Here is a 25,449-nt window from a genome sequence, read left to right on the forward strand (position 1 = left end):
ATTTTAGGCCTTGGCTCTCAGATGTCCCACTTGAGGAGACTGAAAGTTTCTGAACGATTCACTGATCTAAATGGTCTTGTCTGCATTCATACCTTTCCATCTCAGGCACCTAGATGTCTCCAGCAAGGTGTCTCTGAAGTAAGGCATCTGACCCGGGGAATGGAGGCATCTACCAGTCTTAAAATGTCTATCATAGCCTTACTGGTTATAAGGTTAAAAATATTTGGTGTTCTCCTTAGACTTTAACAAAATATGGCTATCTGGTCTTTCCTTTCAGCTTATTGTAGCTGGGGGCACCTTATTACAAAATGGTAGACCATATATTTGATTAAAATAATTGAGATAAGGCTCTTTATTCACTTAGAGGAGTGATATTATTTGGTTGCTGTTTCAGTGTTCCAGTTCGAGCTTTGGAACTGGTTGGCCTGGCTTCCTTATCTAGCCAGTGAGAAGGTGGTCTAGTCTGTCCCAGGCAACTGCATATATCACTGGGACTTAAGTTTTCCCAGTACAGATTAGGTGAATCATTTGAAAGTGATAATTTTTCACTGCTCTTCAAATCCCCCTGCAATATTTGGTTGCTGTAAGGAAAATAGAGAATGAATTTTGTTACCTTCAGTTTGGCTGCTTTAAGTTTAGAAAGATTAAATTGGACCAAACAGTTGCAGAAGTTAATTGAAGATTGGATGCACATACTACTACTGAATGGCAAATGATGTAATAGATGTAAGAATTCTTTGCATTCCCTATATTTCTAAAAGTTGGGAAGTGGATTCACCTTATCTGCTTTATCTTTCTGAAAAGTAGATGTCTAACTGGTGTTAATCATCTGAATGATCGGTGATGTCCATCTGAAGAATGTTTTGAGTTAGACATCTCCAGACAGTGATTCAGTCTTTCTCAGCTAATGATAAAGAGCTTAGGCAACTAGATTATATTAGAGTTAGGTGAGATGGATCCTACTTCATTGCTCTGATGGCATGAACTGGCATTTCTCAGCTTCTATAGACTTAACTGCAAGTGGTGAAAGTTGCAGGGATCATTACTCCCCAGGTATTACCTCCCTTCCTCCAGCAAAGCATGCTTTTTTAATCTCATTGTTATGAGCCAGCTGCACCAAAGAAAAGGCAGTGTTAATGATGAAGGACAAGCAAGAAGAAACTGAAGAAGATCCTGCATGATCCCCACTGTTCTGAATACCATGTGGAAGACAGCACTACCTCTTTTCCTGTGCTAGTTCAGGATTTGATGTGCAGAATGATGGGGGAAGGTTTAATTGAATGTGTGATGGAGAGTGGGAGCCTTCTCAGGAGGGAGAAAGGGGCAAGAGAGAAAAGAGTCCCTAAAAAGAAGCTGAAGAAAGGAGCCCAAGCACAGTGTGCTGAGATTGGATGTGGGAACTGAAGAGAAAGATGGGGAATCATCAGGAACAGGGCACACTGACTGGCATGCATGACTGAAGATTAAGAGAAAAAAATCTGAGGGAGAAAATGGGAGCAGCTGAGCAAGGAGATTCTTCCCACAAGAAATAGGATGAAGAACTTAGATTTTACGGTTACTGTATGTTGGCTGAAGGGAATGGGTCAGAGATGAGAAGTCTGTGTAGAGCAGGGTTGGTATAGCAAATTGGACTGGGAAGAGGAGATAGTAATGGGAAAGATGCAGCAGTTTCAAAATAGCAAGGTGAAAGATGGAGCCAGAAGTACAGTTCAGTGGAAGCAGCAGCAAGCTTGCTCTCACTAGAGCAACCTTCCTCTTCAAAGCCTAGGGTTGGGCTTAACATGCAGAACTTGCTGTTATCACCAACTGTCTGTGGACCCTTGACAAGCTGTCCATTGTGTTCTGCTGTGGATGTCTTGGGAGGGGGGCTACAGAACTTACAGAGCTTACAAGGTGTTCTGTTTGCTCAACTTTTCAGAGGGATCAGGTTAAATCAAAAGTGCCCATTTCTTACGGCTGCCGTATTCAGCTTTCTGTTCTGCTTTTTTCTTCATTGCTTTTTTGTACTAAATAAAAGCTTCATGCAAGTCATTAAATTCAAGGAATGTTGTTAATACCGGGAATGTCAACATGGAATTCTCTCTGCCTATGCATTATAATGCAGTCTTTAATTCACACACAATTACCCCTTCCTAGTGTGGTGGCCTGAAGAGACAGGTCACATGACTGTAATATTTCTATCTCTTTCTGCACATCCTTCTCTTATTATAGCCCGTCACCCCGCTGGCCAACTCTTGCTGCATTGACATGGAGCTGGAGGTCTTGGTGACTATAAATTCTGTTATTTTCATAAAATCATAGAATGGTCTTTTAGGGAAGAACCTTCAGATCATCCAGTTCCAACTCCCCTGCCGTGGGCAGGGACACCTCACCCTAGACCATGTCACCCAAGGCTCTGTCCAACCCGGCCTTGAACACTGCCAGGGATGGAGCATTTATCTTCGGGCACCCTGTTCCAGTGCTTCACCACCCTCACAGTAAAGAACTTCTTCCTTACATCTAACCTGAACTTCCCCTGGTTGAGTTTAAACCAAGTAGAAGAGGGTATCCTTCTGCTACCGTAAAAGGAGATGGTAGACCAAAATCACCTTTTAGATGGAAAAAAATGCCTGCTAAGGAGAGTGACTCTGTAGAAGCACTCCAGAAGTGAGGAAATCTTCAGGCACAACTCCTGCCTTTTTGAATACATTAACTGCCAAAGTGCAGATACATGGGAGCTTTTGTGGTGTCGTTAATTACAGCACACCTAGAATGCTGATTGCTTGGGGCAAGTCATCACCACCAATATATGGTGTGTTTGTGGTTTTCTTAGTATGTGACTTGCAGCTGATCTTCAAAAAGGTGTGCATGCCAACAAATGCAGTCATAGATAACTCTTAAATACAAACTGTGTAAAGTAGATCTGATGCTAAATACCCCAAAATGTGGTTCTCTTTATACTGGGCACCTATGACTAGGGACACTGAATGGGTAGTCTCTGCAGGTAGTGGATAAAACCATCTTTTCATCTTGCAGAACTGTTGTAAAATACATTTTATTAATATTAATGAGGCATTTGAATATTATTGTGATGAGTGCCACAGAAAGCCCAGGAGGAAATTAATAATTCTATCTGGAGAGCTGGGCTTCACTGAAGTGCAGCACATGGAGCACAGGGGCTACATATGAACTCAGAGAGGAGAACCAGATAGTGACAAGCACATTAATAAACACACCCTGTGCACTGGATGAAGCTGGGGTCTGGCAGAGCAGAAGTGCCATATTGTGGTAGAATCACAGACTGGTTTGTGTTGGAAGGGACCTTAAGGCTCATTCCAACCCCCTGCCACAGGCAGGGACACTTTCCACTAGATCAGATTGCTTCAATCCCCATCCAACCTGGCCTAGAACACTGCCAGGGATGGGGCAGCCACAGCTTCTCTGGGCACCCTGTGCTAGCGCCTCAGCACCCTCACAGGGAAGAGCTTCTTTACGTCTAACCTAAATCTCTCCTCTTTCAGGTTAAAGCCATTCCCCTTGTCCTGTCCCTACAGGCCCTTCTCTAAAGCCCCTCTCCAGGTTTCTTGTACCCCTTTAGGCACTGGAGCTGCTCTAAGGTCTCCCCTTAAGGAGCCTTCTCTTCTCCAGGCTGAACCAGCCCAGCTCTCTCAGCCTGGCTCCAGAGCAGAGCTGCTCCAGCCCTCGCAGCATCTCCATGGCCTCCTCTGGACTCTCTCCAGCAGCTGCATGTCCCTCTTGTGCTGGAGGGACTTGCCCCAGAGCTGGATGAGGACTGCAGGGGGGTCTCCTTGGAGCAGAGCAGAGGAGGAGAATCCCCTCTCTTGACCTTGTATGTGTCTTGAAGTGGAATGCAGTCCGCATGAGAGGCCATGACTGATGGTGCACAGGCAATCTTGGTTTTCCCATGTCTGTCCTTTACAGGCTTGACATTACCCTCAGATTATTATTCTCTTGTATTATTTATACTCTAATAGCTTTGCGTGTGCATAGATGTGTAATGCTTTATGAACAGTGTATGATAGCTTTGTTTTACACTTGTGGCAAAAATGCTTGCCTGCTCTCAAGTCCTTACAAGTAGAATTTGGGAAGAAAGAGGATAAATTAATGACCTACTGCTACAGAGTAGGAAGCTGCAATCATGTAATGGACTTTCCTACTTTCCTACTTGGTGCTTCTCAGATGAGTAGCTGTAGGACACAGTGCTAGGTGATTAAGCAGTGCTGGTTGATTTTTCTCTATCCCCCTGTTCAGCCATACTGCTGACACTATGTTCTGTTGACTAATGATTTAGAAACCTCCTTGTGTTCCATTAAAACTTTAATTAGTGGCTCAGTAATGAGACAACTTGCTGGGCTGCAGGTATTTTATTGGCTTAAGGTGCAATTTGTTCCTAGCTTCCTTTGGGACTGGTCCTGCCGTTGTTTCCTACTTGTAACTTCCACCGAAGTGAACAGTGGTCTTGTCTTGTGGAGGAGTTGAGGAGAGAATGCATAGTTCTCTTAGTTTATGGTTTGTGATGGATTTTATGGTCAGCCTGGCAAAATAGACTCTGTGGTCAGTCTCCATCTTTGTGTCTGTATAGTTTTGGGGGAGGCTGACAAGCTTGTTTGGCAGACAAACGCATTCCTGTGTATTCTCTTCCTCAGTGGTTGAGGGGCACTGTGGAAGTCAGCCTGCTGTCCTCAGAGTACTCAGTAACTTGCTATAATGCTATGGGCATCTTAATCATCCAGATACTTGAGGTTCTGCCCTCTACAGCAGTGAATCTGTTGCATGCTGGTGCTGTAAGTTATAAGATTTAGCCTGGAAACTTGCTCTGAGTCACATCCCTAATCAGCAGCTCTTCAAAATACAAAGCTGCTTGGAGCAGGAATGGACCATCCTGGGAATTCCCACCAGGGCATAGCTTTTTCTCTTGTTTCTCTGGTGTCTAACAAGATGCTGGTTCTGATGAATGATTTTTCTCCTTGTGGGATCTTATTGCACCTTGCTTCTTAAATACTTCCTTCTGTGATAAAGAGAAATCGTTCTGTGACCTTGGAGTTAGAGGAGCTGATATAGAGCATCTCTTCCACCTGGCTGTTGTATTTCTTGGCTTGTTGTTTGTAAGAAAGTTGTGCCTCAGACCAAAATGGCTTAATCTGATCAGTGCGTGTGAAAGCTATGGAGAGTTGATACCAAACTTTCTGCCTTCCTTTGATAGCTGCTATTTAGTCTTGTTTCCCTTGGAAGCATTTACACTGCAGTTTACATTTGTAACTCGAGGTGCATAAGCTACGCTAGTTGAAGCTGTAATGTGTTGTCCTGGCTAAAGATGTATGACATCTTGTGAGCCAACATGTTTGGAGTCTTGCATAGACTTCACTGTGAACTAAGCTGGTAAGTTAAAGCATAAGGAAAAGTTTCAAAACCAAAGTGTCGTCCAGCCATTTATTTGCATGTTTTGCACTGTCTTTTCTGCAGGAGTCATGTTTACTCGAGTGTGTTAGCTGGCCTTTTGTACAGCCATGCTTTTAAGTTCAGGCCTAGACAAATCTGAATCCAGCTTATGAAGATGGCATTGGAACTGTCTTGACAAGCAAAGGGAGGTGTTTGGGAATGCTGACAAACCCCCAGGTTTTAACTAGAAATGGTGAAGGTTAGGAGAGAATAAATATTCTTTTTTACTTCACTCTTCTGATGGGAAAATCTGAAGCTGTGTTGGGGTGTGCAGACTCAGACAGGAGTGATACATGTGGTGATGTCTGGTGGGATGGGGAGGATGGAGGGAGATAGGCTAGATAGTCTTCAAGTGCATTATTGCATCTGTTTACATAATTTATTCATGCACTTGTATAATCTTTTTTCCACTTAACTTGAGGTACACAGTAATTTCCATGTAAACCAAAGAGCAGTGATGTTACACAGGCCATGGGTTGCCCCAGTGTGAGGGAATCGCTCTGGATGGTGATGCTAACATTTAATAATTAAAATAATTGTTAAAGGAACAGAAACAAATAGAAGGCTTCATGTGTTCAGAGATGTGGAGAGATGAATTGTGAAGATGCCAAGAAGTGAACTTGGATTCCTGCTTCTTGCTTGATGGGCAGCTAGTTGTGAAAACATACAGCAACACTGTGCTTTGAAGAGTCGGTGAGCAAATGCAGGCCATGGCAGAGAGCTCGGTTCAGCTGTTTCTGAAATTACATAGACACCCTTGATTTGTGCCAGTTAGATTGCTGGTTCCAGGCTTTGGTTAATATCAAAAGTAGCACATGTACTTTGATGTTAACACTCTTTAATGTCCAAGTTTACATCTTTGTTTCTGTGATTTTTGAAGATAAGACCCAAAAGGAGGGAAGTATGTAGTTCAGTGCAGCTGACAGTGGTAACCTCACTGCTCTGGAAAAGAATTTCCTTTCTAGTCTTTAGAAAGGAGTTGCAACAAGCAAGCCCAATATGTATTCTGCTGTGAGAAGGCTGTGCACTGTCAGTCTTTTCTGCCATGAAACTCCAGCATTTTCTAATGGGAATTTCTTCTTTACAGCTGGCTGGTTTTGATGTTGCAATTGTGGTGCATCTAAAAAAAGCTAATTGAATTTTATAGAACAGATGTGTTAAATCTCATACTCTCTGTAAGGAGGATATGTTAATACAACAAGTGGCACAGTTGACAACACTGTCATGAATAACTGTAGAAGTACCTTAATGTGTTTGGGCTACAGGTTATCTTCTGCTGGTTTTTAGAAGGCTGGTGGTAAAGGTAGTCCAAAAAATGAGATTAACATAGAAGCATTGTTCTTAATATGAAAGATTAGGCAGTATAATGACAGATCTGTGTTACATTTTCCGACTATGCTTTCTCTGTAAAGGCAAAAAATGTGTTCTTACTGGTGCGGGCAAGATGAACCTTTTGTCCTGCACTGGGGAAGAAAGAACATGGCCCCTGTTTGGAAGTAAGCTTCACTTCACAGTTTGTAGTGGGCACTCGTAAATCAAATCCACTGCTATTATTCAGTTCTTTTCAGGCAGCCATCATTCAGAACTTAAGGTAATTTAGAGATGAAGAGGAGGAAACAGTGTGTGTTGGGTGAGATTTCTCTGCTGATGATCTAATAGGCAGGAGGGTTGAATGGGGTAGGCATCATGAATTAGAGGCAGTAACACTTTAAAGGTTGATTTGTTTCTTCTGACGTTACGTCTCTTTGTTTTATCCTTTTCTTTCCCTGCAGAGAGACGAGGTAAATAGTTATTAGTCAATAGTATTTGTGGAGAAGTTGTGCAAGTTGTGGGCAACTATTTTATGTAATAGAATGGAAGGCACACTGTGTTCTGCAGAATTGGAACATTTAATATACTGGGTGATTTGTAGGGCAGCTTTGGATTGGCTGTTCAACACATTCTGCTTTCAGATCTAACGATGTTTCTGTGTATAAATCAAATGGACTTTGAATCCTTCCATCATTGCTGTGCTTATTTGCTATATAAAAATGCTTCTTCTCTTAGGAAATCAGTTACTGGTATTTTACCCACTTGGTGAGTGAAGAAGTCAAAGTTGTGAGAAGTGGCTTATGGAGGACTTGGGTGAGATCTGAGGAGCAGAAAGGTCTTTAAGTCCGGAGCCCACTGTGAATTCTCCCATAACAATTTTACTTGTGCAAGAACTTGAAGGTTCAGTCCCTCATGACAGTTGTGTGTGAAATGCATGTGGAGGCTGAGCTTTCCTTTAAAAAATGTGGTCTTTCTTTTTCAAGAAGTAGCACCTTTTCTGACATCAGGTTTGGGGGTTTTGCCTCACTTTTGTTCAGTGCAGTGTTGCTGCACCTTTTTATCACACAATTTATTAACAGAAATGGAGGAAAATGGCTTTTAGTTTTGATTATTCCATGATGGGGAAAAGTCTGTGGCACACTTAGAATTCGTAGCAGTATGTTTGGGCCTTATTTTGCCTTTAAAAATAGGCTCCTTTTCCAGTAAAATTTGCTAATTCTCTTTTGTAGTTGGAATACTTTCTGGATTGGAGTGCATCCTTCTTTACTGGCTACAGTTCTGCATTCTTTCTCAGCACACAGAAGTGATTATACTCCTGGGCAGCCTGCAGTGGTTTATTTCTTCAGTTAGCTTGTTTGTATATAGCCAAGTGACCTTTTCAGGTGGTTCCTTTTTCCTTCCCCAACCTCCTTCCCATACAAATTGCGCTTGTTTAATTTTTGTTCGGGGTGGAATGAAGCTTAGTTTATTTTTCTATGAAATGAATGTTGTATGAACATCTAAGTAGCCAAAAATAAGAAGGAAAAACTAAGAAGGAAGCATTGAAATCTCCTTTTGCCAGATTGTGCATGGACAAAGCCATCAAAACATGATTAACAAGTTAAGAATGCTCTTTTTGAGCTGCCACGGCTAGTAGTGCAGGAAGAGAGGCTGCTGTTCTAATGAAATTGTTCTGACTCTTTCTTTCTGAACATGTGAGTGCTTTTCTAACTTGGCTGTCTGTCTTATCTCAGGTGCCCATTGTGCAATGATCCATGGAAATCTATAATACTGCTTAAGACAGTTATAAGCACTTAAGTACCTGCATGTGGTTGATTGTTAAAAGCTTGTGGCGATATTCCGGTGTCTTCTAAACCCTGTTGTATAGCATAAAGTTAGAAAGACAAATGCAGAAGTAGTCAAATTGAAGTCTCAAACCCAATTTTGCTCAGCAGAAAGTATTAACTATTACTTGGTTTAACCCATAAAATGATGCGCTTGGTGTGCAGTTCCTTCTGCTGTGGGGTTGTGTTGAGAAGCTGGAAAAAGCTGATATTCTTCAGGCTTTCTTGCCTCTCTCCAATGCAGCAGGAGAGGCTGGCAGACTCAGCCAGAGGTTGGAAAGCCTGACCAGAAGCATGCAGTGAATGTGAAGAAGGGAGGAGGGAGGCACTGCTTGTGGCTGGCAGTAGTACTTTTGATGATGGGAATGCGAAGTTGGTAAGGCAGTGTGCATCTCTGGCAGAGCTTTTGCATCCTCTTTAGTGGAAAAAACTGAGAAGAAAGTGATTGGAGGGGGAAAAACTAGGTTGGTCAAGCACTTGTTAAGGCCTAAGGAGAGACTTTCCTCTTTTTTAAAGGAGGTGTCTCCAGGTAGGGAAGACAGCCTCTGAACTTCAACACTTACTGCATCTGCTTAGTAGTTAAACAGATGGCATCAGGTTTGGGGTTCTCCGGATACCACATTCTTGAAGGAGCAGTGTTGATAAAAGGAGTATTTGAAGATATCTGTGCATTAGTGGCTCTGCAGTTTCTAACTAATGCACTAAGTCCACAAGCTCATTCAGAGCATCAAGTCCTTTGGCGTGCAGGACTTGAGAGTTTTCTGGGGATGGTTTTTCTTTGAAAACATCCTTTCCTGTTAAGTCTTGCATTTTTCTGCAGCTGCCTTCTCCTGAATTATTTAGGCTATAGGTGAGGAATGTGAAAAGTCTCATTTCTGTTTTCAGGTATCCAGCATCCCTCTGTGGACACTTACACACAGACATTCATGTGTCACACAGAGCTTCCTTTGCAATTGGTTGAATTTCATGGAATGTAAGGTGGAGTTGAATGTGTGAGTGCATGTGACCACATGCGTATACTTCTCTGTATGGAGAAACACCTATAAATCTGTAGATGAAAAACTTTATATGCCATTCAGATTTTGGCCCTTGATGAAATCATTGTTCACAGCTGAGATTGCAGCCACTGTAAATCAGGGCAGAGTAACCCGTAACTTATTTTTAAACTGGTATGCTTGGGAGGCCAGAGGTACAGGGCTGTGATGGAAACACTGACTCTTGCTGCAACTGTGCAAAAGGATGCAGCAATAAATAAATCTTGTAATGAAATGGGTGATTATCTGTCATCTAAACTGAAGGGTTGCCATGGCTCTGGGTTGTTGCAGACCACTTAGTGATTGGCCAGTGATTGTGCTTAGTAGTCTCAACCTATGGAAAGAAAAAGGGGAGAAATACAAACTGTATACAACACTAAAGTAACTTTGTTTATTCTGTCAAGGCCAAGGTGCCTGGGCTGTAGATGTTAAAGCGATGTGGTGCACTGACGGGTTTATAACACCTCCTTCAGTCTTGTGTCTTCTAAGTGTGGCTAATCAAATTTATATCAGACTACAAACAGCTTTGTAAAACAGCTCTAAGGCCCAGTGTTGCTGCTGGCTTGGTAGAAAGTGGCAGCATCACAGAATATGTCCCCCAGTGTCTGAGTGAAATGAGGCGGTTACCCTCGGATAGGCATAAATGCACTATTAGATGGTTGAGAAATACATTCCCCCCCCAGACCCTCCTGGGAATTTATTGTAGTGCCTTTGATGTAACTAATTAGCCTGCTCAAAGTAAGCAGTGACTAACAGTCTAATAACTGGCTAATGGAAGGAACTTCATAATGTTTTCAAATCAGGATCCTTTTGAGTGTTTTGCAAGAGGCTGGGAAGCTTTTCCTTTCTGAGGAATGGTTGCTGGTAGTCAGATCCTGATGTCCATAGTCGGCTTCTTCTAAGTTATGTTTGAGCCTCCTCGCTCTTTGAAGAGGCTAGATGTTGGAGGAGAGAATATCCTGGAGATACTCTGAGGGTGCAAAGCTTGAGTTTTAGCCCTGATCGGCAGATGTGGATCAAGTGTTATAGTTTGCTGGGGCTGTCGTACAGTAACTTGCAGTCTTTTGCTAGGTTTTAAAGGTGGAACACTTTCTTTGAAAGGGGAAATGAGAAAGTAAGATTGTTCTTGCAAGAGAGATTTTTCTTCTCGTGAGAGTTTCCCAATCATCAAGTAGCAAAATCAAAACAATTTACTATAGCAAGAAAAGGGAGATGGTTTTGCCTGCCTTGTAGTTGTGCAAATTTGAAAGGGGAAATCACATGCTACATGTTCATTTTGCCAATTAATTTTACCTTCAAATGTTCTCTGCATTAAGGCTTTCTTTCTTTTTTTCTTGTCCACTGGAACTACAAAGCACTTCAAGTGCTAAGAGTCCTTTTCTCATCAAGCTAATGATACAGCATGTCTACATGCTAACAAATAGCTCCAGTACGTTTTCCAGGCATACACCATTTGTGCCCAAGGGTTGGAGTGCTTCAGGTGCTGGATGTGAATCCCTCTTGCTCTACTTTCAGGAGTAGTTTCTCTGAATCTCTGGGAATATGGTATGAGTAAAGCAAGCGGGATTTGGGCCTTGCAGGCTCCATGAAGGTAAACTTTAAAGTCATGACCTGCTCGGTACCTAGGTGCGGGGTTTAGTGTTTCTTCTGCAGCAGTCAATGCCGTCACCAACACCTAAAACAGAGTGCTGGGGGCTGTGCTTTTGCACGGTGTTAAGTATCAGTGCGGTAATCCGCTGTCTGCCATGGGAGAAACACACAGTCGTGAACTTGGGAAGGGAGAAAAGGGCTTTCAGCTGGTTTGATTTAAATTGTTTGTTTTTGTTATTTTAAAGCCTGTGTGGAAACGGGCTGGGAGAGGGCTCATTCAGAAGTGAGGCTCCCACTCCTTTGGAGCCTGACCTCGTGGCTGCTGAAAATCAGTGTCTCCATCAGCTTCTGCAGGACTGCAGCCCTGTGGGCTGGGGTTGGGCACTGCAGGGGCTCATGCTCTGCTGGGCAGCTTTAGGTGAACTTGGCAAACAGGATACCATGGGAATCTGCTTTGCAGCAAGCAGCTTCCACAGCTTGATCTAATGTCCTTGAACTCAGTGGGATGGCTCAAGCATCAGGTCAGTAACTTCATGCATATACCCAAATAGTACTGCTTTTTCTTTCCCCCCATGTCCTGCATGATCAAGGACATACAGGATCAGACGCAAGGCAGCCTGGTGCTGCCTCCTGCTCTCCTTATATGCCTTCTGAAGGCGAGAGTCTTGGAACTGACAAGGAGGTTTCCACAGCACCCTGTGCCCTTGTGTGTAGGTAGCTGTGTCTGCAGCTATCTGTTGTTTTGCCCAAGTAGGATTATTTTTTACCTTAAGTTAGGTTTTTTTTGGCATCTACCTTATAGGTCTGATGCTGGGGTTTGTAGACGCAGGCTCCCAGTTAAGTTCAGTAGATCTTCGCTTGCCTGAAACTTTAAAGGTAGTTTTACTTTACAGAATTTCATTTAAGTCCGTTCAAATTCAGCCACTTGCATTTAGTTGGGAGCAGCTGGGGAGGCACCAGGCAGTGTGAATTCATTGGGATGATCAATAATTTGAGGTAAAGATATTGCTGCTAACAAGGCTCTCTCTGATGTAGGTGTCTGAAAAATACCTGAATTTTAAGCTGCTTCTTACCATTAGCAGGTTCCCCAGCAGTTTTGGAAGAGTTAAGTGCACAGCTGGAAAGGGCTGCAAGCCACATTCTGCTGATAGCGATGCATTGCTGACTTAGCATTAGAGGAGTGCAAGCACTGTACAGGCCCAGTCTTGTCTTCTCCAGGTCGGTGGGAGCTCTGCCATTGACCAGGAGAAGTGCAGGATCAGGCTCTGTTCTGTAAGTCATGGAAGCTGCATTGATGCATTGTGGTCTGGCTTCCTTTGGACTTCCGAAAAAATGGACTGAATTGAGTTGTGCTGTAGATGCAGCAACAGAAGTTATCTCATTTGTGGAACATAATGGGGGTGTGCGGAGTATTATGTAGGTATTGTTGGGATTGGGTCTGCTTTCTGCCTCTTTGATAAATCCTTTTTCTTCCAGTGAGTTAAAGATGTCAAACAAAAGAATATAACAGGTTTCTCAAACAAACAAAAAAACCCAGGAAAGAGCTGTGTATTCATATTCCAAAGGTCACAATGCAGTTCCTGGAAAATACTATACATATGGTAATGGGAAAATAACTAAGCTGAAAATCCATTACAAATGGGAATATAAATCTATATGTTTTCAGTGGTGAGCTCAGATAATGTGTGCTATTTATAAGCACAAAAGTCTTGTATAAGGTATGCTTAAGCACTGCAAATAAAGTGAGTACCGTGCTTGTTATCTAACAGATTTTGTAGCCTCTCATATGGTTGGAGTCTATTTTTAAAGCCAGTTATGAGCATTGTACTTCATATCTTTCAGTGTTCCCAGAGTGTGTACTTCATGTGCAGTTGCTCCAAATGCAGGAAAATAACAAACCTGGGACCAAGACTGCCCGATTTAAACTACTGTACCCACCCAAACCAAACCTTTGGTTACAACATGCACTGTTCTTAAAGGCAGGCACAGTCCTACAGATGTATGTCCTCCTGCTTTGCTCTTAAGGTGGCCAGAGAGTAGTGATCAGCGTATGTATGAGGGAAGGTGCAGATGCATGTGTCCAGATGAACCTGACAGTTCCTCTGTTGCATTGTTTTGAGGAAGAAAATACCAAGTCTCAAAGTTAGACCTTCTTAAGCTTAAGTAAGGGAAATTGCTTTCTTACTTGGGTATCTATTCTATTAAGAATCTAAGTAGTCAGTCTTTTTTACATTCCACACACTCCCCCCTTTCCTTCTGCCTCACAGCAACCTAAAATGCTACTTTTCTGGGAAAGACTGATATTCTGACTTCAGTTTTGTAATTTAATGATGGAGAGTTTCCTTAGTAAACCAAATTTAGAGTACTAGAATGCTTATCTTATATCCAGACCTTGAACATAAAAGGCATTTTATACCAGCAATTGTTCATTTAATGAGCAATTGCAGAGTGCAGGACGGTTAAGGGATTGAGCTATATGCACCATTATTGCAAGAAGTATTCTGAAATACCAGAAATAGGACGTAAGCTCTGATCAGGGGGACTGTGAGCACAATTACCTTCTTTTCAAATCCTTCTGTGACACTGCGGGAGGAAAAAGGACTTTGAAACTTGAAAGGAAAGAGCTTGCTTTCAACCTCAAAAGCTAGGAGGAAAGGGCTCTGAAATTTGCTCAGTATTCCCAATTCACCATTAGCCTGTTTCTTCCTTTAGCCTCAAGGCATTCTCCGCTTTTTGAAAAGATGTTAAGAAATTCAGTCACAATAGAGAGCCTAGTTTTGAACATGTTTCACTCGGTCCATTGAGGTCTGGTCTTCAGCCTTTGTGTGGGGTGAATTGAGCTGAGCAGCAAGCTGGTTGGGGAGAGGTGAATGAGCAGTCTCTGTGCAGTCACAAATTCTGGCAAAGAAAAGATTACCCTTTCCTTTATTTTACAATATGCATTCCTGTACAATCCTGCTAGTGGCAATATGCGGAGCAGAGCTTGTGCTTAGGTCAATATGGAGCACTTGGTTTATAGCAACTCTTGTTAAGTTTGTCTTGTAATTGAAGCTGCTGTTGACCTTGCTTGGAGACCATTTGTAAAACCGTTTATTTAGCATAAACTGAAATAATAAACCCTCCTTCTCTCAGGCCGATTGTGATAGGGTGACATTAGTTTGATTTAATGATTAGCCGCCTGACCCCTCAGCTAGAGAGAGCTGCTTGAATAGGGAGAGTTCACTAGGAAGCACACAGGAAGAATACTAATGAGCTTGTTAAATTTAGCATGGCACCAACCACTTTTAATTCCTCTAATGGGAGAAGCACTGCCTCAGAGTGGGGGGGAAGGGAGAGAGACAGCCAGAAAGAGAGGGAGGAATGCCCATGTCCCGATAGCCGGAGAAACTTGGTCAAGAGAAGAGCTTGGAGGGAGCATCAGCCAGGGTCTCTTGGACTGAGTTGTAAGTACCTTGTCTTTCCTCTTACCTAGCCAAGGTGTGTCGGCAGATTGCTCATGAGACTTTAATAATGCTCTCCGAGTTGCTCGCAGGAATGCGGTGCTGAAACTTCGTACATGGATAGATTTAACTGGGAGGCGCTGGCTTGTTTAAGCAGGGTCTGTCTGGAGCGTGGTGACACTGATGGGGTTTTTTGTGTGGTGTGTCAATAGATCTCCAACTTGTTCAGTTGCTGACTTTAAAAGGTTTAAAGTAAAAAAGGCTTCTACTTTGTCTTGGTCTACAATAAGAGAAGACAAACCCCAATTCAGCAGGAAAGAAAGTTTAATGGATTTCTGCGTTAGGTTTTGGTCTGTCCCGACTTCTGATTTTCTAGATAAATTAGCTTAGCAATTAAAAGTGTTTGCTGTCCAGTGTGAGCTTTCTGAAAAAGCTTGTTGATTAAATAAGGGGTTTCTTGGTGCTCGGCACTTGTGAATAAAAACTGCTTTCTGATCACAAGAGCAGGACTAAACTGGGTATTTCTTAGTGGATGGGAGCATCTTGGATTAACGCGATTGCTCCAGGCTGGGCACTTGTAACGTGTGTCTTGCCACTGCCTTGTTAACACAGCATAGGGTGTACATGAAGAAAGAGAAGCTTAAGCAGATTGCTCTTGGGGCCTGATTACTCTTTTCTGTTCTGGCTTAACCCTGCTCTTACACCCACACGAAGTGGAATGAGCTACGCTTGAGTTGGTGGGATCACACCAGCAGGAAGCAAATGGAGATATGAGGGAGGATCAGACCCTTTAACTTGAGCGTTTTTCTCTCTTCAAGGCTGAGAGAAATAGGATGTTTCTTTTGACCCTAAAGCTGGCCACTTCTAAAATGCGAGCAGAGAGCAGTAACAGTTGTGTATTTGGCTGTAAGCCCCTTTTGGCAGATGCTGCTGGAGAAGCGGGCTGTTTGCTGATGCTTTTTGCTGCAGAGTCCCACTGTTGCCATGGTGGGCAGTATGTTTCTGTCAATAATTTGGCCTGGCGCGGCTCACCCGCACTTACTCTGAAAACTCTATTGAATGATTCAGCTGAAACAGAACAAGATTAGACAGCTTGTGCCTTTTGGCGTGCTGGAGTGGCTCGCCTGCCCTGGGGAGAGTCGGCAGCGTTAGTTACTGCGGGAGGAGTTTCCCACTCTGGGAGCTCCTGCAAACCGCTTGCCTGCTCGTGTCCCGGAGCGTGGGTGCTATCAAGTTTCTCTATCAAAAGCAGCTCAGTGATGCTGAGCATGAAGTTAGTGAAGTGTTTTGGCTATTGAATGTACCTTCTTATTGCACAAATAATCCTGTTTACTTCAATCCTGCTGGGGGAGTTTTTAAATGGCAAACAAAAACGATTTCACTTCTAACATCACACACCGGTAATTTCTTAATGGGGAGAGAGTTGGTTGATGCAGATGTAAAAATACTGCTTTTTCTGTTTGGTCTATTTTTGTTCCTCGAGGAACCAAAAAAAAAAAGCTGATTAAAACAAACCACATTTTTCCTTTAGTTTCAAAGTTACTGAAAGTAGGTTTGAATTTCATTTGGCAATTTGGAAAATGAGCTTGTTGCATAGCAGTCGCTATCTTGATTCATGACACATGCATGTTTCGAGAAGGAAGGAATAGAAGTGGAGCCTGCAGACAGACATCAGCTCCTTGTTGTATCCCAGGATGGCAGTTTTAACAAATATTATCTTTATATGGAAGAGTAAAAGAACTGAAATCTTATCCTTGGATTGATTATACAGCCCCACAAATCACTCCAGCTTGCTGCTTTCTGTGCCGTGGTAGCACAGGTTAGTTTGCTCTGCTTGAGGGTCTGTCAGGATTTCAAATGGAGTGTAATCCCCTATTTTTACAAGAGTTTACATCTCATCAGTGAAAGTTCACTCTAGGTTGAAATTTACCATAAAAGACTCTGGCTAGAGAGAAACGTGATGGAAAATACGACTTTGGGGTGTTTTATTTTCTTTATTTTTCAGTTATACAAGCAGCTTTCTGAAAGCCTCATATAATTTTTAAAGTTTCTAAACTCCCTTCTTGCAGTTCGCTAACTAAAACCAGCTTTGGTGTAAAAAGTTGAAACCTTAAACCCTGCTAATCCAGAGCAGGGACCGGTGCCTGTGCATATTAATAAAAAGTAGAAAAGGGCAAAGGGTTTAAACTCTGCAGTGGTGTTGTCCATTTCCATTAACTCTTTCTCCTCAGACCCAAGCCTGAAAAAGCTCTGTATGGAGAATTACTGCTGGCTGTTAAAGGAATTCAGTCCCTGGAAGATGCTGATAAGTCAGCAGACCCCGGTTGCTGTAATACTCAGAGATAGGAAAATAATTAAGCACTCAATAGGCTACACTGCTGGGTTTTCTTGTTGTAGGTACTTGGGAGGAGAGGGGGCAGGGAGAAGCCTACTGAGCACTGTGTTCAAAGGAATGGCGTAGCTAGTTTGTGTGTATAATGGCCAAAATTCAGCTCCAGGTACCTAAGTACAGAGCCTGGTTCTAATCTAATTCACATGAAGGCAAATAGGTTGAGTTAGGCTGGTGTCAGGCTTGATGAAAGTAGTCTCCTGGTGAATTGCTGGCTGGTGCTTTCGGTGCATGAATGAGTGCACCAGGGCAAGGTACGAGTGAGAAGTAAGGCCTGACCTCTGATCTCTGACAACTCGAGTGCAATCTTGGCACCATTGTCAATGATCCTTCCTTGCCTGTGTGTTGTAGAGTAGGTGTACCTTAGCTTTATTTCCTAAGGGCATTTTCATTTCCTTTCTAGTTAGCTATTTTTGTGCCTGGTGTTTAATAACGTGAGGTTCCTCGTGTACTGCTAATGCTGCCGAGCAACTTCTGAAGCTGAGCATATGTACCAGTACTGCTTGAAGATGTATTGGTGTGCACCCACATGGTTGACTTGGACAGGGCTGTACTCAGAGCATGCGTGGTATCAGCCAAGGGTTACAGCCAGCAATCATGCTTTGTTTAGAGAAAGGTCTCTGTATTTCAAAGCAGTAATGCAACTTAAGGAGAGCATCTACAATAGAGCTAACAAAACCCCTCTGGCATGTGTAAAATGTACCCAGGAACATGCATCTGCCTTTTGAGGAACAGAACCACTTGGCTTGGTTTCTGAAGGGTACGTGTGGCCCCCAGGAGTTAAAATTCCTGTGGGAGCAGAGGGTTGGTTCAGCTTCTGGTCCTGGGGCTGTCTGCAGGGGAAGGCTGGTAGAGCTATCTTCATAAGGCCCTATTCCCCCTACAAGTGGTACCATAGGCTTGCTCTAGAGAGGCTTGAGTTAGACCCTGCTAATTATTCCCCCACCTTTTCCCTTTGTTCATTTGAACAAGAATTTGAGGATTTGTTTGTATGGGTATGGGGAAAAAGCGGGATGGGGAGCATGCTCCCACCACCTGGCACACTGGTCCATGTGGTGGCCCTGTTAGAGCGGGTGGCCTCGCTTGGGCCTGCCTGTTGCTGCTAGTGCTGTATTTTAAGCAATTTTATTGTTGCCCACCTTCCTTCTGATTGCTGCTAACTTTCCTGCAAGGCTCCAGCCTCTCACACAAGCAAACCTCAGGCACTGGAGCTGGGCCGCAGAGCAGCGGTGGGTGGCTAGGTTTGATTTAGACCCTGCTGTTGGGGTTCATCTTCTCTTCTTCATGACAAATTGTTTCTTGCCTCCCCATCAGGCAGCCCAAACTCCCAGTCTCCTTGTCCCAGAGGCAAGAAAACAGCAAGCCTGTCTGTCCTCGCACAATTGATAGCCCTGCCGGTAGGAGCATCAGCGCATGGGTGATGATGATCTACTGCCCAGCAGCCGCCCGCTTGGAGCGGGCAGCCATCCCCAGAGCATCCCTCATAGCCACACGTGCACCTACTGTCACCAACTTGCACTGTGAGGAGGGGGTGGTGAGGAGGAGGGAGGGGGAAGAACTTTTCTTTATTCTGTTAGCTATAAATGGGCTAAAAGTGCGTGTCTCTCTTCCCCCTTCCCTTCTTTCTTTCTTCTCCCTCGTTTTTTTGCAGAGGATGAAAGTCCTGGGCAGACCTATCACAGAGAGAGAAGGAACGCGATCACAATGCAGCCGCAGGGTGGGCAAGGCCTCGGCAAGATCAGTGAAGAGCCTTCCACGTCGAGTGAGGAAAGGGCCTCATTAATCAAGAAAGAGATCCATGGATCTATATCGCACCTTCCCGAACCTTCTGTACCTTACCGTGGGACGCTGTTTACCATGGACCCCCGAAACGGTTACATGGACCCTCATTACCGTGAGTATCGAGCACTGGGTCATTTGGGGATGCAAAGTTGGAAGGCTCTCAGGGCTGTCAGATGTAATGCGATTTCTATTTGTTGCCTTGCATTGTCCCCAGGGAGGACTGTCTCGTCTGGGGCGGGGGTTGAGGTGAACACAGTCTTCTCTATGAAGTTAGAAACCAGGGTGCAGTATTGCAGCTTGAAATTACCACAGGCCTCTGCAAAACAACTTCCACAGGACATCTCATCTGTTGCTAATCCTCCTCAGCCATCCAGGGTTGCATTTGCCCCACCTCCTTAATGCAAGAAGTGGGGGGGGAAGACTCATTACAGAAAGCACAGAAGGAAAATGAAACAGGCCTTAAAATCCCTCTTTTAAAATAATGTTCAAGTATGGTATTCAGAGGAAGGACTGTGCCTTGTGCAGTGAGGAATTGCAGGGGGTTGGGGACTGGAAGGTTTGTTGCTGTGTTTTGGGAGGCTTTGTTTCAGAGGCTTTTTAGGGATTTGTGTGTGTTTGACTCTGTGGGCTCATGGAGTGGTTTTGCCATTTTCTTCCCTGAAGTTTTAGGGCAGGAAAAAAAGGCAAATGTTTTCAACTTCTGAATTCTTGCTCAGGCATTAATAAAGAAGTAAGAAATTAACTGACACTTGAACACAGATGTGGAATGGATTTCTCCACAGGCAAAATAGGAGGGAGTTAAGCAATTTCTTTTTTCATCTGCTTCTAGTTTACAAAAAAAGAAAGGGAAAAAAAAACCCCAACCCCATTTAGTTGTGTAGTAATGAAGTACATCTTGAGGTGTCAAGGCTTGTGCCTTTTGATTACAGATTTATCACCCAGTCAGGATACAGATTTGCCATTTAACCTTCCAGTCTCCAGTTCCAGATGATAGGCTTAAGACCCACAAAGAGGGGCCAGTCTGTGTTGGGCTTTTTCTTGCCTTCCACATCATTCAGAAATTTGAGTGTTTTAAGGCAAAAGGTCATTAGCCAGATGACTGATTAGTGAGGACAGCTGATTAGTGCATGTTTTTTTGCTAAGGAAAGTGCCAGGGATAAAAGCTAATTTTATCCCTTCATTAGTTGGGCTAGCAGCAAAGGGGAATGTTCACTCATCAGGGTGCAGATCAAAGTATGTCTTGCACAACCTTAAGTCTCACCAGCCTCCTTTAACAACAACAAAAAAAAGCCTGATTGTTAATAAGGATGGAGGTATTATGAGAAAAGGAACACTTGTTGTCTTTGTAGTTTAGATCAGTATTTAGGGGAAAAGTTTGCAGTTAAGCTTTTGAGCTCTCTTTCAGTGTAAGCAGTTGGTTTCTGTACGCCCTCCTCCTGCTCTCTCACACAGCCCTGCTCAAACCCTCTGGGGGAGTTACTCATCTCTCTGTCGAGGAGGATGTGCTGCAGCGCACCAGCAGTGGACTCCTCTGCCAGAGAGAGGAGTGGATGTGCAGAGTAAAGGACCGCTGATGAGCCCTGGCATATAGAGAAGTGTGAGCTTGTGGGTTGGAGACACCGTTTGTAGCTTATAGTTTTGTTAATGCAACCCCAAATCTGAATTAAAATAAAATATACCTTATTAGGGAAGCCAGGTAGCTTCTCTGTAGGCAGTACAGCTGGGGAGAGATGTAATGTATGACAGATACAACCTCCCAAATAAGCAGCAAACCTTATGCTGAATTTAGTGGCAATGACTGCTGCTTTGACCATCTGACCAGCTGCCAGCTCACCCCTTAAATCTGGTTCAAGGTGTTATTGATAACTACTGAAAATTCAGACTGGAGAAGCGCTGACCAGTCAGAATGAGTCCGAGTGGTTTGCATTTAGGTTTTTTGTTACATTGAATTTGAGAGATCTCAATTTAATGAAGCTACTGCATCTGTATAGTGACCAATAACATTAGCTGGTTGGGATATGTGGGCTCCTAGATAAACATTGATGTCAGAAGTTGGGAGAACAGCAGAAGTTACAACAGCAGAGAAACAGGAGATGAATTAATTTTAAATGAGCAACATGATGTTAAAGCAGAAGGCTAAGTCAGAAAACATCAGATGGACAGACCTGTTTCACCACTGCTGTTGTGAGCTGGACATTGCTACTCAGTGATTTATAAAAATCCGTCAAGCTATTAATGTCATCTGAAGAGCCATCATGCTTTTATTTACCTTTAATAGATGTGATACGGAAGGACAACTGAAGAGACAAATGTCTAGTTAGATTTATAGGAAAGCAGACAGGCTCACTGAAATTTTCATAGTGGTTGTATCATTTATATATGTAAGACATGCTTTCATCCAAGTGGTGACTGTATTCAGGCTGACAGTTATAGTGGCCCATATGAAGAAGGCTGAATAATGTAAACACTCCCCAGTCCCACTGTAGCAACAGGTGAAGAACCAGTAAGTCTGTTGTTCCTTTCCCTAGTTTCTTGCCAGTTTTGCTGGGCATATGGATAGAAAACACTGTTTTAATTCAACACAGTCAGATATGTAAACACTCACAGTAATTTCTTAGTTTCTCTGTGGTTGGAAAATACAGACTTTTCAAGATGCCTAATTTGTGCTTCTATTTATACCCACTTTGTATTTAAAAGTGTGGGCAGGCTTCCTGTAAGACAGGAAAAGGGAAAATAATTTTTTTGAAGAAAGACATCTGTATATTTTTATGGCAAGAAAAGAAAAAGAGCATTTAAGTCAATTGTGTGTGGAAGGCATGTCCCCTCCAGGAGCTGCACTTATTAGAACCAACCCGAATGCTTTGCAGTTCTGCATGTAAATACGTGTGTCTCTCTGTGCATTGCGGGATTTTTTTGTTCTCATTTTTCTTCCCTAATTAAAATGACTGTTGTAAAAGTTGGAAATAATAGTTCCCATATATGTGGAATAAATACCTCATGGAGGGGGAGTTTGCTCTCCTGCAGAGTGCGGGTGGGGATAATGGTTGTGTTTCAAGTGGACCAGCTTTTCAGACAGCTGGGATGAAACATGCCATAGAGCTGGCAGCCCTTCTGCACTGCCAGAGAACCCTTAGACCATTTAGCAGCAGAGGAGAAGAGCGTGGCCTTGTGCTCAGCTCGTGGCCCTCTATCTTCTTATCAGAGGGAAAACATACAGGCCTGAACCAGAAAGCTTTGTTTTCTGTCTTTTTTGTTATGTATTTCTTAATCACCATTTAAACAAAGTGTGGAGGTCTTGGGTTTGGGGTTGTTTTAAACTTTTTATAAACTTTTTTCTGTTTAAAAGCTTTAGGGCAGATGACAAAAATGTTGGAGTTTGCCTTCAAGTGTTGCACCTTTTCTTCACTGAAGAGAGCAGGGTCACTGAGCTTAATCACAGTGTTTCTTAAATAGATTTAAACCCATGTGTTTCCCAAACACTGATTGCAGTGGTAGTCGGAGCCCCTTGTTAGTGTAGATTCTGTCTCTAGAGGTGGGGCTGAGGCGGAGTGGTGGGGATAGCAATTTCTCTTTGTTATGCTCTTTCCCAGTTTTAATTCTCATGCAGATTTATGGCAGCGCTAAGGCTGCCTGTCTCGCAAGTCATTCCTCATGGAAAAAATGAATCATTCCTGATGTAAACACTTTGATTTAAAACATACTGCTGGTATTCTTCCCTGGGTTTCACAGCTCATCTGAAAGAATTGTTCGTACCTAATTAGTAAAGCCTGAAGAATTATCTTAAGTAAAAAGCAGTGACAGTTCAGTTGGCTCTGATCTAACAATCTGTATATACAGGAATGGCCCTGGCAGGATTCTCTTTCTGGGACGTCACTTCATCTCCAGAAGGTTTCACTGAATGTAGCTGAAAGCAAGAACACCTTTTTTTTTCCTCTTTTTTTTCTTTTACCTCCTTACCAGGGCTGCTGGTATTCTGCTGGCTTTGAAGCTTCTGTGTCTTGGGAAGTGGGAACTGCTTATTGCAGGTTTCATAGGATTAACCCTCCTAAGGTATTGATTGCCCTCAGTCCCCACTGAATGTCCCTGGACTTGTGCTTTTTAAGGATCAAGCCCCACATAACTGCCTGGGTTAGATTACCCAGTGTTAGTGTTGTCTCAAAATCAATCGGCAACAAGAGCAAAAGACCACAGCGAGAAAAATCCAGTGCAGGTTCATGAGGTGCACTTGTTTATTTACTGAGTTTTAATTTCTGCTGACAAGAATCCCCTGTAGAAGAGGAAAGGCAGGAGAAATTAGGTTCTGTTTCTGGAAATGCAAACAGGTAGCTGGAAACACTGTCTTAAAATGCAGTAATTAAAAAGCAATGGCTTTTCATGGCAGTGGCACTTGAACCATGAAGGCCAGCTATGATAATGAGAGCAGTCCAGATAGGAGCTCACAGATACGGGTCCTCATTTGCTTTGTAGAGGGGGGAGCTGGTGGCCTCCCTTGTCTCCCGTGGTACATTTTGGAACTCCAGGGGTACAACTGGAGTGTCCCAAAGTGAGCATTTAACTTGCCTATAGCTTCTCAGTGTCCCAGGGCGGCATGAGCCTGGGACAGCTTTTAGCAGAGGGTTTCCCTCAAGCCTTGTTGGAGAGCGGTAGGAGAGTGTCAGTAAGGAATCCTTGTAGAGATTTAGGGCTGGGGTCTTTAGAGACATTTAGGGGCTTTCCAGTTTCAAAGTGAGGTTGGCCTCTTAATACCTCTGAAAATCTGGGTCCTAATTCTTAGCTCTTTCTGCAGCCTTTTGCAGGGGAGGGGCTTAAGTGCTCTAGTAACAAAACTCTCCACTGACAGTGATTTATGGAGTGGGTTCCAAATGTTGTCATGGAGGGATAGTTGAAAAAAGGGGAAATCTAAAGCTTTTAATAAAGCTCACAGGAAAAACAGAAAGCCTGTAGTATAAAAGTGAATGTCAGATTACTGGTGTCAGCTGAGCAACTGAAATGGTGGTCTTCAAGAAAAATCGGCATGTTTGCATAAAAGGTTTTGGGATAAAAAAATATAAGAGTATCTTTCAGTAGCCTCCAACAGAAAAAATGTTACTGTTCTCAAAATCAAATTTAGAGTCAGAGGCAACTTCAGTTTGAAATTCAGGAAGGTGCTGCAGACCTTGTAAGCTTAGCAGCCTATAAATGGAAAAACCTTCTCCACGATGCTTCCCAAACCTCCTGGGTTGTGTTTGGGAAGTTCCGCTCCTTATGAGTATTCCTGCCTGTTTCTCTGGAGGAATTTTGTGGCATAAACAGTCTTGTGAGAGCCCTGGAGTTGCTGCCCTGTGTGACTCTCTCACTTGGAAGTAACAATTGGCGCCCATAGATTTACACCTAGAAGTAGGACATTGAGACAACCTTTCTTCTACCTGGTTTTCTCTTTCCTCAGTATGAGACAGGCTGCGGAGCTGCCAGCATCTGTAAGGCCTTGAGACGTGATGTGGTTGAGAAGCTGAAAGGTGATCTTTCAGTAGTTCTTGACGTTGTTTTTGTTTTAAGTTTAGGTGAATACATACCTTTGAATATTGACTTTTTTCTTGTTGTTACCAGTAGTATTAATTTCAGCTGGAAACTACAGGCAATGACACGGAAAGAGGTTATCGTGCGTCGTGTAGGGTATTTATGATGTCTCCTATGGCCCTGTAATTCTGCTGGACTTCAAAGTTTTCATGTCCTGAGGATCCCATTAAAAGAAAACCCCCTAAAGAGAATTTACCTGCCAGGCACTACCAGGTATAGAGCCTTCTGAGAAGCAGATGGATTCTGTTACTCTCTCCTGTTTTTGATTGTTCAGGTGCATGTAAGCTGTTGGGTGAGGTTTTATCTTTATCTTCCCTATTCCTAAAAAAATTAAAAATAAATGTAAACCCCCTCTTTCACATATTTGATTTGTCCCTTAAACCTGTTTTAGATACTTTACAGTATGTGTTTGTTGTATACTGCCTTCATGGAAGGAGACAGAATACATTGCTCAGAGCCATAGAATCATAGTTAAGAACTTGGGGGGGGGTGGTAAGCCAAGAAATAATGTAATCTATTTCTAGCCTCAAGGCAGATCAGCTGTCTCTAAATCAGGAGAGAATGAAAAGCTGCTTCAGGAGTTGCTGTGTCCCTTGATATGTGGGCATTTCTGTCTTTAAGAGCCTTGTGATGAGGTCTGTAGTGGATTTGGACTGATGGTTGTGTCCCTACATGGTAACTTCCATAGCATCAGCGACTGGAAGGTGAGGAAAAAGATAAAATTAGAAGCCATAAAAGCCTGAGTTGAGAAGTTTGGATAAATTTACTCTTCCCTCCTAGAGATCTGCTGGCATGCAGATGTGGTACTTCCCATTGCTGTACACCAAAACCCCCCAGCCTGACACATAACTGTGGTGCTCATTACTACCATTTCAACAGGCAAGCTCATTAGTTTCCTTCTTTTTATTAGTTATCAGAGTGATCTTTGTGCTGTTGAGGCTGTGTAGCGCAAGTGGTTAGCCAAGTATGACAGGTACGTAGAGAGCTAGGGGCCAAAGGAAGATAAACATCATTTGTTGCAAATCTTGAAGCAACCCATAATGCCTGAAGTTGTTGTCTGTTAGTCAGCGTTTTATGAGTGCTTT

The 25,449-nt window shown here is 43.1% G+C and overlaps 1 protein-coding gene across 2 annotated transcripts in view; it reads left to right on the forward strand.

Moving 5' to 3' along the window:
* Positions 1-25,449, forward strand: part of GLI3 (GLI family zinc finger 3) — a gene marked incomplete at both ends in the record, with an annotated part of 193,606 nt that overhangs the window by 33,120 nt on the left and 135,037 nt on the right. For both annotated transcript variants that reach the window (XM_080611187.1, XM_080611188.1), the window contains one exon: positions 18,678-18,920. In XM_080611187.1, the coding sequence (XP_080467313.1) occupies positions 18,678-18,920 (243 nt within the window). The remainder of the gene's footprint in view (positions 1-18,677; positions 18,921-25,449) is intronic.

Source organism: Psittacula echo, assembly GCF_963264785.1.
Source record: "Psittacula echo genome assembly, chromosome: 2".
Classification (NCBI taxonomy): domain Eukaryota; kingdom Metazoa; phylum Chordata; class Aves; order Psittaciformes; family Psittacidae; genus Psittacula; species Psittacula echo.